This window comes from Neofelis nebulosa, chromosome 4, assembly GCF_028018385.1.
Source record: "Neofelis nebulosa isolate mNeoNeb1 chromosome 4, mNeoNeb1.pri, whole genome shotgun sequence".
Lineage (NCBI taxonomy): Eukaryota > Metazoa > Chordata > Mammalia > Carnivora > Felidae > Neofelis > Neofelis nebulosa.
Window position 1 is genome coordinate 142,611,651 of NC_080785.1, and position 15,065 is coordinate 142,626,715.

At 39.2% G+C, this 15,065-nt stretch overlaps 1 protein-coding gene across 10 annotated transcripts in view; it reads left to right on the forward strand.

Annotated features, from left to right (window-relative positions):
* The window catches only part of FHIT (fragile histidine triad diadenosine triphosphatase), a 1,415,554-nt gene that overhangs the window by 1,384,604 nt on the left and 15,885 nt on the right, over positions 1 to 15,065 (forward strand). For all 10 annotated transcript variants that reach the window (XM_058726336.1, XM_058726335.1, XM_058726337.1 and 7 more), the window contains one exon: positions 1,880 to 1,989. In XM_058726336.1, the coding sequence (XP_058582319.1) occupies positions 1,880 to 1,981 (102 nt within the window). In that variant the 3' untranslated portion in view covers positions 1,982 to 1,989. The remainder of the gene's footprint in view (positions 1 to 1,879; positions 1,990 to 15,065) is intronic.

Below are 15,065 nucleotides of genomic sequence, written 5' to 3' on the forward strand. Positions count from 1 at the left end.
TTTTCTTCCACTAAGGAGAATTAAATCTATGTGGCAAAATGTAAAACCAGAGTGCTGGCAGCCAAATTCTGAACAGAAGATCCATGACCCCCATCAACATATTTGTGGCCCAGTTATATGCTAATGAACCTCATTTAGACTCAAACTTACCCCAAGTGGAAATATAGCTCAGCTGGAGAGCCTGGGTATCATTCCTTCACTGGTTTGCTTTGTGTGTCAAAGTTTGCTCAGAAATACTGGGGAAATTTCTCCATCTGCTCCAAGGGGCCACGTTGGGGGGAATGGGGTCTCTCTGGGTTAGATTTACAGTGATTTTGGCCCAAGATAGCAAACTCCACTATGTTAGTGGGGAGACTTTTTGCTGAGGCAGCAAGATGCTTTCCAAAGGACTGCCTTTTGGCTGGGGAGGGGACTGTGCCTGGTGGGTGGAACTGGCCACTCAGGTGGCAGGCAGCTCCTCTAGGATAGATGAAAAGGCAAAAATTGTTGGGAATAACTCAGCCACTGCCTAGCTGGCTGATCTTTGACAAGCAAATGAACTTCCTCAGAGCTCAATTTCTTCCTTGGTAAAGATGGAGCTAAGCGGTGCCTGCCTTGTGTAGGGATTATGTTCAGATTAAATGAAATGGTGCAGGATGAAATAATACACATCAAAGAAACTACCAGTTCATATCATAAATAGTGGCCATCATTGGTACTGTTAAAACATTTAACTCAAACGACTTACAAAATACTACACTGCACATCCTGTGAATTTATACCTTCAGCATTTTACAATGGATAAAGCCACACACAGGAATAACAAATTTAGTTAATAAAACTGAACTGCAATAGGAGATTAAGGGGGAAAATTGAGCTCTTCTAATGAAGAGCTCTGAGAACATCTCTGGTAGAATGGAAATTTTATTTACTCTATATGCAAATCTGAGACATATACAAGATGTTTTTAAAAATAAATATGTGGGGGCGCCTGGGTGGCGCAGTCGGTTAAGCGTCCGACTTCAGCCAGGTCACGATCTCGCAGTCCGTGAGTTCGAGCCCCGCGTCCGGCTCTGGGCTGATGGCTCGGAGCCTGGAGCCTGTTTCCGATTCTGTGTCTCCCTCTCTCTCTGCCCCTCCCCCGTTCATGCTCTGTCTCTCTCTGTCCCAAAAATAAATAAAAAACGTTGAAAAAAAAATTTAAAAAAAAAAATAAATAAAAATAAAAATAAATATGTGTATTTGAAGAGGATTTTTAAATGATTTAATTGACTTAGATCAATTGTTAATTTCTTGATGTTTTCTAATTTTTTTTAACTGTTTGCCTGCTAAAGCCTCTTTTAATGGATATGCTCTTATTTCTTACTCAGTACTCATGGCTCTTGTACTGTTATCACAGATTTGCTTGGGCTATTTTGCTTCACTGAACAAAACCGCCCCGAGCTCATATAAGAGAGACTAAGCCAAAGAGAATAGTAGGGAAACCATAGGCCACTTTAGGAGAATGATCATGGGTAGGTGTAAAACAGTTTCTTCATTGAATGGTGAGTAAAATACATGAATGATGCCAGCCAAGCATAAGATCAGAGAGTACTGGGGATTACTGTAAATGGGAGGAAGCTCCCCAGTCTGTGACCTCCCACTTACAGCCTCCAGCAGACAAGACAAGGCATCGAACAGGCCACAGCATAGCCTGATCTGGTTATGTTATCACCAAAGCCAGAAATGTGGACACTTACATGACACCTACCCATTTTCAAATTTTGGCAACCAATACAATTAAAGGACATACACCTTTCAGCCTCTGATTTGCAAATTCTGTTTAGCCATCCGTAAAACACTTGTTCAGAGATCCCAAGGACCCATTATTAATAAGCCTATTCCATTGTTTTCTCCAAAGCTCCAGAAACATGACAAAGAGGAAGAGGACTCCCCAACCTTGTGGAGATCTGAGGAGGAAATGGCATCAGAAGCTGCAGCACTAAGGGTCTACTTTCAGTGACTTTGCAGGTAAAGACTGTGCTTTCATCATCACTCACAGCTTCCATGGGGCCTTGGAAGGAGACTCCCTGCCCAGGATGGGGACACATAAAAATAGGTACAGAGGAATTCAAAAGATATAAAAGCCTGAGCGGAAAAAAACCCTGACCCTTGAGGCAGGGATTCCTACCTCTGGGTTTCCTCTTCCTCCCTGCCTCCATGTCACCTTCTACATAACTATCAGCTCACTTCCTTCCAGCCACCTTCCCCTAGCCCACCTGGGTCACCATCCTGCCCTTCTCCAGTTCAATCCTGCCAGGCAGACCAAGATCTTTTGTAATGCATACCTGATCCTTTAAAAAGTTAATACCCACTGAGAGCTCTAGTCTCAGATTTCTACATAGGTTGGAAGGGGTTTGTGAGCCAGCTGACTCACTATCTTCTGACCAGATCAGTCTTTCTTCCACTTGGGCCTCTTCTCTTCAGCTGCTATTTGGTAAATTGCTTTTGTAAATTCCCTTTAGTTTTGGCTGCTGGGAAGCTCAAGGCCACAGGGAAAGGGCAGACGTGATAGAATTATCTCTTTGCAATAATGATGTTGAACTGTTGAGAGATGACAGATTTAAGATTCTGGTGGAAAGCTGTAACCAGTTTCCTTTTTAAAATGCATATCTGCACCAAATATTTATAGAATATCCAGGAGCTTATGGATCTTCTGAAATGTACTAATAAATGGGGTTGCCATGAAATATTGGGGCATCTCTAGACTAAAAAATACCACCTATATTTTATCTGTCAACCCTGCAAAAACAAAACAAAACAAACAAAACTCCTTCCATGGTCCTCAGATAAAGTGTCTCTCTCCTAAATAGTTTTTTTCCTTTTGGGAATTATCTGCTTCATCTGGTCTTGTGTTTATACTATAAGCTGTTGAAGTAGATCAGACACAAATTAAAAACACAATTAGTGAATACTGGTAGCAACAGAATTATATAAAATTATATCCACTGCTTAGTGGTCATGATTTTTAGGTAGAAAATATGTTCATTGTATTCCATTTTCCCTTTGAAATAGGAGTCTTTTATAGTTAGTTTTTAGTATTTGTGCATTTCTTGGGCATTCTTTCCCCTGCCTCCTTTTTAAAGTATTCCAATTACTTGAAGACCAAGTATCAACTATGTCTCCCCCATTATTGTTCATGCATGTCCTAGTGCTCAGGCACTTGCATTCTAGAACACTTATTGCATTGGAGAATGAAACTGGAGAATGTCATTGGCTTGTCAGCTACATTCCATTCAATTGCCTGAAGGGATATAGTGTAGTGCTAGCAAAAGCTGTCTTTGATCATTTATTTCTAAACTTTTCTACTGTTCACCTTCTCATTTCTTCCTTCTTCCCTTCTTCCTTCCTTCCTTCCTCTGGATCAAGCCAGTCTACCTAAGAACACAGACCCATAGGCATGGCTGCAGATCTCCTTCTGTTCCTCTTCTGAAAGCCAGTGTGTCATTGTGGGATGTCCCATTCAAATGGGGTTGCTGTTCTTCAGACTCAACTTACTAAGCTGATCTTTTCTTTTTTTCTTCCAGTTTCTTATGTAATAGGGACTTCCAGATCAAGGCAAGAAAGCTCTAGACTTTTCCTGAGGCTTGCTGAATTGTAGGACTCTGTGTTAGAATGCATTTTCTAGACATTTTAAGAGGATTTAAACTTACTACCCAAGTTTCCTGTATGCTTTGCTTCACCAGTTTTTGCTTCTGTCATGCCTTGAGGCCTAACATCTCCTGTCTTCTGGGTGAATCAACTTGCCTTGGAAGTCTTGCCAGAAAGACATTCATCCCAGCTTGCTGTACAAACTATTGCCACAATGCCTGTGGGTTTTTTAAATTAATTAGCATTAATATCACTCTTTAAAGGCCTTTGGTTACAGACCAAACAAATCACCTTCAGTTTTCTCAGCCATCAGAGGTAGGAACAGAGAAAAGGAGCGATGATGATGTGGGTTGCCAAATAGCTCAACTAGTAACTTGGAGGCTAGGGACTTAAGCATAGGGTCCTAAGATTTCACCAAGAGCACCATCATCTCCTGCAGTATAAAGGGATAATATATATTTCCCCTTAGAGGCAAAGGTTTGATACCCACTCTCCTTCCTTTTCAAAATGCATCTGCATACCAAATGTTTATGTAATGTTAAGGGATTCATAGAACTTCTGAAATTTCATTAATAAATAGGGCTGTCATGCAATATTTGAATATACCTAGACCTAAAAAAATTATTCATTGTTTATGTGAAATTCAGATAAGCTTGACCTCTCCAAGGTTTCCCCATTACACCCTCAGCAGCAAGTCGGTCTTAGGCAGAGCCAGTATGGAGACACTCATGTTGCTCACCTGGGAAGACTGCGCAATTCAAAACATGCACAAAGGCAGGTAGGCTAGGGTTCAGCCCTGGAAAGGATAATAATAGCCAACATTTCCAAGTTTCTAAGATACAGGTTCTATTATCCCATCTTGCAGATAATAAGAAAACTGAATCTCAATGATGTTAAGTGTTATTACAAGGTAAATAGTTCCAAGTGACAGAGTTGAGATAGAACCCAGACACTCAAACCCCAAAGACCATTCTCTTAGTCTCTGGACTGCCTATCTTGCTAAAAGAGCTCACTTTCCCAGCCAACACGGCCCCTGCATTCCAACTCTCCTTGCTTGCAAGTTTTTCCAGACTGAACTAATTCTTATCTAGGCACCTGTCCTCTTCACTCCACCATGTGACCAAGTACCTAAGTAATATGACCTTGGGCAAATACAGTGTTTCCCAAATCTCTCTTATTCCTATGTCATCATGCCTTTCTCTCTCTCTTTCTCTCTCTCTCTGTACCAGGGTATTGTTTACTCATTATTTACCTGATTCACTTTTAAACGTTCTATGTTAACGTCAATGAAAAACAAGTATTATTTGCAATTAGAAATTAAGAATAAAAATAAATATGAAAGAAAAACAATGCTGATGAATTCCAGCTTGGCATAGTTGCTTGCCTATAGACATTGGGAGTGAGATTCATTCTCTCTTTGCTAAAAAGAGAGGCTAGCCATTGTTACAGAGGCATTCCATTCCAGCACTGAACAAAGACTCTCTATTTGACTTATTTAAAAGAATTAAAAGGGAATAATTTATTAATAGTGAGATTCAGTGAAGATCATATAAAATTATCATAAACAGACAAATGATACCTGTCTTTGGAAGACGGCAATGGAGGTCAGAATTCAAACCCAGAGCAAGCTGACTCCAGACCTGTAGCAATCCCCCTAAGTTAATGCTCCCCATGTCTCTCACCAGGTATGTGGAGAAGATAAGGCACCTGGGGGGAACCAGAGTCAGCTTCCCTAGGGATAAGAGCCCAGTCTCTTGTACTTGGCTGGAGGACACTGGGCGGCAAGCCCCACATCATGCCTACTGCTCCTGACAGGCATGCTTAGTCTCTAGGCTGATGGGATCTATCTGAAATCACTGCTTCTCCTGGGAGACCAACTCCTAGGGCTTGGCCTTCACACTGTGTTTGCCATTAGTCTATCTTAAAAACCAGTGTGCAAACCTGTACCCAGAGATGCCCAATATGGGGAAGGGACTATAATACACAAAAACAAAACAAAACAAAACAAAACAAAACAAAAACCAAAAAACCTACTCTCTCCTGAATGTTTGGTGTGGAAATACTAGCAACCTCTCAGTAAGTAGAAACCCCTGTTTTGTATCTTCTTTACGTATAAACCCCCATTAATCCTCAAGCATGACAAGACTGCCATAGGACCACAGAGATAAACATCCTCAAACTATGAACTCTTTACTCAGCCTCTTGAAGCCATCAGGGCATCAACATTCGCTTAGATATATAGAATTCTCTTGATCTTCCCATGTAATCCTGCAGGATGTTTTGGTGTTTTGACTACTCTCTGTATCCTTTTCCTAGCAGAAAATGACTTTGAATTGCAATTTCTTAAGCAATAGTGAAAAACAGACATTGCCTTCATCAGGCATGGAAGAGACAACAGCCCAATGATGTTGCTGAATGAAGCTCCTCCACCTGACAGATCCCTGATGAGGGTGGGAATCCCTTGGTTCCAGGAATTCAACATCTGCCTTCTGCTTAGGTGAATTTATTCAGTGGCTCCCCACATACTGGGCTGAGTTCCGAGATGGGGCTTTGTGATGGCTCTTTTGGTCTGTGTTCTGAATCACATCAGATTACAGTGCATCCATATCCCTTATCTAACTGCATATTTCCTGGAACATAATAATTCTTTACATAGGTGTTTAGTACCTGGGTGTGCTGCCTTTATACACCCGTGTTGAGCTTCCTACTTAATTGTAAAGCAATGCCATGTGTCCTAGTGAGGGAAGGCTCCCACCCCATGTTAGAACTGAGTGGGCTAGTTGCTTGTAAAGTCTGCAAGCATCACCCCTAACTCTGATAGGAAGAGCAGAGAAGGTTTCCACACCCTGTTGTGTCAGCAGAGTTCATTTGTAATTCATCAAACTCTCCTCTGTGCATGCCGTTATTTTATAGATAATTGGTTGCCTCTCATTACTCATAACAGAGCCATGCAATTTCAAAGCAACTGAGTCAGCCCAAAACAGCATTATTAGTAGTTACAGATATACTGTCGAGGCAAAATTTTGACACTGGCATTTTTGAAAAATCACCATAATTCCAGCCACTGGACCACACTTATATCATAATCATGGACAGTCGAGGTGGACGAGAAAGGACAGGTTTGCTTATTTAGCACCTGTTCTGGTCACTGAATCGTGCCTTTTAAAACATACCCCACCAGTTTGGACAAATTCTCCTCCTTCTCAGAGAGGGTCTGCTCTCAGCCTAGCAGCCTCTGATGAGAAAGGCCAGAAAACCGATCATAGTATTCTCATGTTTTCTCAGGAGAGAGGAGGGTTTTAATGTCAGTTCCTTGGCAGTTCAATCCTAAACCTACCAGGCAATCCCCATGTGGAGGTATGATTAGGACCGATGAATGTGTTTACCAACACTCATTGCCAAATTAATACAATCAAAATTTTTCTTTACCATGGAAGTACAAGAGAAGATTCTTTAAGGCTAATGACACGTTAGCATATTCAAAGCTCTTTATAAAAAAAAAGTCATCATTTTAAACACAGCTGGGAAAGAGATTTTAGTTTGTTTTTTCTTCTTCTGCACTTCATGTTTCTAGAGGATTGTGCTGCCTCTCCTCTTATTCTGTGAAGACTACCTTTACAGAACCAGATTTCAGTAGTAAGGAATTAAAGACTCTATGTTTTAGATTAAATATAAATAAAATCACTATGGTCTAAATTGTGAATGAGAAACCATAGATTTATAGCAATTTTAGAAATAATCAAACCTGATGTCCTATTAAGTGGTTTATTTTGCCACAGCCCAAAAAGATGACCATCTAGTTATACTTGAAAAACTTCCCTTTATACAAATTCTGAGACAGTCTATACCCCATGGCTTCAAAATGGGTTTTAGCTTTAGTAGATTATTTTTGTAATATTTTACCAAGATCCACCTGTCTCTTACATGTGCCCAATAGTTCAGGCAAAATATTTCTACAGGCCATTGATGACTAAAGTATCTACAGGACTCTTCCACTGAGATTTAGTTCAAGTGATAGTAAAAATGACTCATGTCCCATGGTTAATTGTTAACTCTCATGAATCCTTGAATGACATGAACCCTCAGCACAGAGTTCTTTTCAGAAAAGTGTAATCCAAATGCCAATAATAACTTTGTTTTAGTTGCATCTTGGAAAATGATAATAGAACAAAGCCCATCATCATCACCATCCCCAGGATCCGCATCTCCAGAAATGGATAATGTATCACACATCAATATGCATACTCTTGCAAAAACTTTCCAAAAAATTTTACCGACTCCCAAGACTTGTTGTTTTTTTTTTTTCTTTTTCCTTTCAATGCTTAATTCTCTTTACTCTGTGTGGTGTTCTCTTTTCATTTTTCTCATTTTGTCTTTGTCTCTGCCAGAAAGGAGGAGGGTAGAAAAAGAATCTCCTAGAGGTTGTGGGAGGTTAATATGAAGGAAGGCTCTAAACATTCATATTAGTAATCTTCAACCTATCATGTTGTCATAACTAATGTTTATACAGTTCATTCCATTCTTTCCCTAACATGTCCCTAAGCCACCTCTTACATAATAAGTCCTCCATTATTTTGACACTCCAGGCATCTATCAAGTTAAGTGCTCAACCAATGAGGGCACACTAGAAAAGGCAGTTCTAAATTGTGCTTCTTTTGGTGTTAACAGTTTTCCAAAAGACACTGCAGTATGTTTTTTTTTATTTGTTTAATGTTTCATTTATTTTTGAGATCGACAGAGACAGAGAACAAACAGGGGAAGGGCAAAGAGAGAGGGAGACACAGAATCCAAGAAGCAGGCTCCAGTCTCAGAGCTGTCAGCACAGAGCCTGACATGGGGCTCGAACTTGTGAACCACGAGATCATGATCTGGGCGGAAGTCGGATACTTAACTGACTGAGCCACCCAGGTGCCCCAGTATGGTTTATTCCTTCTAACTTATCCTAAGTGATGAGCAATGGAGACTATATCTTCTTTATTAAAGTAAAATCCAAAAACAATGGAGGGAAGAAAGGAGAGGAGCTAAGGAAACAACATTAACAGAATTAAAATATCCCATTAGGCCCACTTGTCTCAATAGTGTTGGTAAAATTAGACCCTCAGCCCAATTCTATGTAATGTGCCCCTTCTTTTTCCTCTTCCCTCATTTAATGGTAAATAAGGAAAGACAGTGCTATGGAAGCCATCTTGGGAGCTCTCCTTCACTTTCTTGTGGTCAGGTCATTTAGGGGATAGATACCTGCCATCCATGCCATGCCCTTCCCAGACCCCAATGCACTGACCTATTACCATTTTGCAACCCTGTCACTAGGCAAATATTGTTTCCCCTACTAGAGCCTCCCATAAATAATCTGGAATCAAGAGAAAGTCAGGTGGCAGATAATGCCTCCCCCTCTAAAGAAAATGCTTGTCTGGAGCTTTACACAGAACTTTCTAAAATGTGCTTTGAAAAGAAAAGACTGGTAAGGTGAAAATTATGTCTCAGCCCCCCTACCAAAAAAGAATATATATATATTTTTTAGTCACTTGTCCTAAGCACTAGACATGTTCACCACCAAATCAAAGTATAAAAAGACAACTTTCAGTTTCCTAAGAATAATGTATGGATTGTCTGCCATGTTGTTTTTTACTGTCAATGGAAATGTCTTAAATAATTTAAGCTCGCTCCCTAGGAACTTAGTCACTAAACTTACTCTGTGGACTTGGACACATCATTCTATTGTGCCTCACTTTTCCTGTATCCGAAATACTATTGTGGAAAGCACCTTAATTATATCCTAAGGTTTTTCTTAGAATAATGCAAAGTAATGGCTAGGAAATACACTAGCAAAAACAGCTCTAAATTGTGCTCATTCTAGATTTAATACTTCTCTGATGATACAAGAGACATTTCAGTATGTTCCGCTACCTCCAATTTATCACAAATGGTGAGCAGTGGAGACTATGAGTATCCATTACTTGTGCCAATATGTAGATTCATTATTTTCCCTGTGATTTCAATTATACTTTAAAGATGATAAATTATGGAAATGTTCAGGTAATGATAAATTAGTTTAAACAGTAATTAAAGAATACAACCTGTAGGGCAGGATATTTTCAGACCACCAAAAGAGAAAAGAAAAGGTATGACTTCTGCTTTTATTCCTACCATACAAAATAATTTGAATTAAATATCCCACAGTGTTCAACTAGGAAAAAATTGTATAGAATATACACAAACATCTGCTAAAAGGTAACAAAGCAGCAAGGGAATATAATAAGGTCAAGATCCAAGAGCAGCTAGAAATCCAGAGAGGAGCCTAGCATTTGGGGCTGCTTTTCTGCTGAGGGTATTTGTATCTTGGAGAGGCAGATGGGGCTAAAACAATAAAACCTAGGTTTCAAATAGTAGAGCACTTTCTAAATCTCCATACCTGGGTGGGCATGCAAAAATATGAGAAGGTGATACCGTTCAAAAAAGAGTGACCCAGGGGCGCCTGGGTGGCTCAGTCGTTTAGGTGGCTAACTTTTCCCAGGTCATGATCTCATGGTCTTTGGGTTTGAGCCCCACTTTGGACTCTGTGATGGAAGCTCAGAGCCTGGAGCCTGCTTCCAATTCTGTGTCTCCCTCTCTCTCTGCCCCTCTCCTTCTTGCTCTCTGTCTCTTTCTCAAATAATAAACATTAAAAAATTTTTTTAAATAAATAATTAAAAAAAAAAAAGAGTGACCCAGATGTAAGCCAGCCCTGCTACCAGCGGCAGCACAATTTCAAATCATCTGGGCAATCAAGAAAGTTTCAGTCTTGGAAATGTGAGATCCCAACTTGCTAGTCTTATTAGGTTCCTGGCAGAAGCAAAGAAAAAATAATCCCTGGAAGAAAATAATATCATCCAAGATTTTAAATCATGTCTACAAATTATTTTCTTCAAATGCCCAACACATGAATGTGCACACACATACCCCATAGCATATTTGGAGACGAGTCAATACAATTAAGATTAGAATCATAGGATACCTAAAATCGGAATGATCAGAAGTAGTCATTAAAATAACTATGTTTAACTTGTTTCTAGAAAGGAAAGATTTTTAAAAACCTTTCCTGAGAGCTGGGATCTATAAGAAAATGAGGTGATGTGAAAAAGAACCAAATAGAAATTCTAGAACACAAAAATACAATAACCCCAGGAATGAATTTAGCAGGAAAAGGAAAGTTACTAAATTTTTAAAGATGAGCCATATGAAAATATTCAGCATGAACCAGTAAGAGATGAAGGAAGAGTGGGAAAAAGGATAAGAAAGGTCAGAAGACATAAAATATAATGAGAAAGCCTCATAGATATGTATTCACCATTCTAAAACTTCCAGTGGAAGCTATAATTAAAGAGATAATAGCTGTGAATTTTTCAAAACTGGCAAAAGCCACCAATCCAAAATTCAAGAACACACCATACCCCGAGCAGGGGATTTGGCATCCCCACCTAAGCTTATCATGATAAAACTGCAGAAGGACAAAGAGTGAGTTGTCAGGTTTAATAGTGGGGGTAGGGTAGGAAAACCTTACATTCAAAGGAGTAATAAAGGAAGAGACCAAAGGCAACAAGAGCAAAAAAGAAAATGACAAGACCATGGAAACACATCTTTAAAGAGCTGAAAGAAAATAAGCATCAACCTAGATTTTTATAGCCAGTTAACACGTTCTTTTAGAATAAAAGTGAAATAAACACACTTTCTGACAAGGCTGAGAGAATTTGTCACTGGCAGACTCATCCAAAAGGAATTCTAAAGAAAAAGAAATCAATGGAAGTTAGAAACAATTTTGAACTAAATGAAGAAAACTAAAAATGGTAGATGCAACTAAACGTGTTTATAGAGTAACTTACTTTAAATTATGACTCTTGTGCATTTAATGGAAGGAAATAAAAGCTGAAAGTAATATGTTAAACATCTGAATATTGCAGTCATTAAAAAGGAAAAGAGCATATAACGAATAATTTTAGGCCAATAAATTTGAAAATTGGGGTTCAATTTGTAAATTTCTAGAAAAAATACATTTTACCCAAACTGACACAAAGTAAAAAAGTTAGTTGAGTGTGAACTTCAGTTCAGGTCATGATCTCACTCACGGTTCGTGAGTTCGAGCCCCGTGTCAGGCTCTGTGCTGACAGCTCAGAGCCTGGAGCCTGCTTTGGATTCTGTGTCTCCCTCTGTCTCTCAAAAATAAAGAAATACTAAAAAAAAATTTTTAAACCGAAGTCCAACCTAAATTAGAACCCTTCTCACAATGACAGCATTAGACCCAGATAACTTTACTGCTGATTTCTACTATGCAATTAAGAAACAAGAATCTGAATAAGATTATTATCATTTGTATGACTGTTGGGAAAATTCTGACAGAAAATAAAATGAAAGAGAAGGAAATTCTTGCACCTCTCAATTTGTTGTAGGAATTGCCTTGCACATGAACATGACAAGAACATAACATAAAGGAAATCTCCAGACTAATGGCACATGGAAACACAGATACCAAAGTCCTAAAATATATCAGAAAGGTAGACAGATGGTGTGTGTGTGTGTGTGTGTGTGTGTGTGTGTGTGTGTGAGAGAGAGAGAGAGAGAGAGAGAATTCACAATCTATGAAAAGGATAATACATTATGACCAATGCAGTGTGCTTTTACATTAGACTCTCAAGCACTGTCTTTCACCAGACTAATAAAAGCTAGGTGAAAGGATGATCTCAGTAGATGCAGAAAAATATATTAATCACATTCAACATCCAACATAATAAATACAAAAGTTCCAGAACACTAGAACTAGAGGGAATGTGTACTTCAGGATGAAACACTGTAAACTATTTATCTGAGATTGTAAATGAGAATATTCACTATGAGCCCTGTTTTTTCACAATGTACTCAAGGTCCTAGGTAGTACAGTAAGGCAAGAACAATAAACAAAAGATAGAAGGATTATAAAGGAAGGAATAAAACTGTAATTATTTGTAGATAGTTTGATACATGCAGAAAACAGAAATGAATCTACTGAGAAACAACTATAATTAGTGATTAAACTTAACAAGACCTCTTAATATAAGATCAATATATCTAAGCTTTTTTATTTCTAATATGAAATTTATTGTCAAATTGGTTTCCATACAACACCCATGCTCATCCCAACAGGTGCCCTCCTCAATGCCCATCACTCACTTTCCCCTCCCCCCAACCCCCCATCCACCCTCAGTTTATTCTCAGTATTTAAGAGTCTCTTATGGTTTGCCTCCTTCCCTCTCTGTAACTTTTTCCCCCCTTCTCCTCCCCCCGGTCTTCTGTTGAGTTTCTCAGGATCCAGATGAGTGAAAACATATGGTATCTGTCTTTCTCTACCTGACTTATTTCTTTATTTTTTCTTTTTTTCACATTTTATTTTTGAGAGAGAGAGAGAGAGAGAGAGAGAGAGAGAGCGCACAAGTAGGGGAAAGGCAGAGAGAGAGGGAGACACAGAATCCCAAGCAGGCTCCAGGCACTGAGCTGTCAGCACAGAGCCCGATGTGGGGCTTGAACTCACAAACTGTGAGATCATGACCTGAGCCGAAGTCAGACGCTTAACTGGCTAAGCCACCCAGGCGCCCCTTTGCCTGACTTATTTCACTTAGCATAACACTCTCCAGTTCCATCCATGTTGCTACAAAAGGCCAGATTTCATTCTTTCTCATTGCCAAGTAGTATCCCATTGTATATATAAACCACAACTTTCTTTATCCATTTGTCATTTGATGAACATTTAGGCTCTTTCCACAATTTGGCTATTGTTGAAAGTGCTGCTATAAACATTGAGGTACAAGTGCCCCTATGCATTAGCACTCCTGTATCTTTTGGGTAAATTCCCAGCAGTGCTATTGCTGGGTCATAGGGTAGGTCTATTTTTAATTTTTTGAGGAACCTCCACACTGTTTTCCAGAGCAGCTGCACCAGTGTGCATTCTCACCAGCAGTGCAAGAGGGTTCCTGTTTCTCCACATCCTTGCCAGCATCTATAGTCTCCTGATTTGTTCATTTTAGCCACTCTGACGGGCATGAGGTATTATCTGAGTGTGGTGTTGATTTGTATTTCCCTGATAAGGAGTGACATTGAGCATCCTTTCATGTGCCTGTTGGCCATCTGGATGTATTCTTTAGAGAAGTGTCTATTCATGTCTTCTGCCCATTTCTTCACTCGATTATTTGTTTTTTGGGTGTGGAGTTTGGTGAGTTCTTTATAGATTTTGGATACCAGCCCTTTGTCCAATATGTCATTTGCACATACTTTTCCCATTCCATCGGTTGCCTTTTAGTTTTGTTGATTGTTTCCTTTGCAGTGCAGAAGCTTTTAATCTTGATGAGGTCTCAATAGTTCATTTTTGCTTTTAATTCCCTTGCCTTTGGAGATGTGTCAAGTAAGAAATTGCTGCGGCTGAGGTCAGAGAGGTTTTTTCCTGCTTTCTCCTCTGGGGTTTTGATGGTTTCCTGTCTCACATTCAGGTCCTTCATCCATTTTGAGTTTATTTTTGTGAATAGTGTCAGAAAGTGGTCTAGTTTCATTCTTCTGCATGTTGCTGTCCAGTTCTCCCAGCACCATTTGTTAAAGAGACTGTCTTTTTTTCCATTGGATATTCTTTCCTGCTTTGTCAAAGATTAGTTGGCCATACTTTTGTGGGTCCAATTCTGGAGTTTCTATTCTATTCCATTAGTCTATGTGTCTGCTTTTGTGCTAATACCATGCTGATTACAGCTTTGTAGTAGAGGCTAAAGTCTGGGATTGTGATGCCTCCCACTTTGGTTTTCTTCTTCAATATTACTTTGGCTATTCGGGGTCTTTTGTGGTTCCATACAAATTTTAGGATTGCTTGTTCTAGCTTTGAGAAGAATGCTGGTGCAATTTTGATTGGCATTGCATTGATATTCTTCCAATCCATGAACATGGAATGTTTTTCCATTTCTTTGTATCTTCTTCAATTTCCTTCATAAGTTTTCTATAGTTTTCAGTATACAGATCTTTTACATCTTTGGTTAGGTTTATTCCTAGGTATTTTATGATTCTTGGTCCAATTGTGAATGGGATCAGTTTCTTTATTTGTCTTTCTGTTCCTTCATTGTTAGTGTATAAGAATGCAACTGATTTCTGTACATTGATTTTGTATCCTGAGACTTTGCTGAATTAATGCATCAGTTCTAGCAGACTTTTGGTGGAGTCTATCGGGTTTTCCACGTATAGTATCATGTCATCTCCAAAAAGTTAAATCTTGACTTCATCTTTGCCAATTGTGATGCCTTTGATTTCCTTTTGTTGTCTGATGCTAGAACTTCCAACACTATGTTAAATAACAGTGGTGAGAGTGGATATCCCTGTCGTGTTCCTGATCTCAGGGGGAAAGTTCTCAGTTTTTCCCCATTAAGGATGATATTAGCTGTGGGCTTTTCATAAATGGCTTTTATGATGTTTAAGTA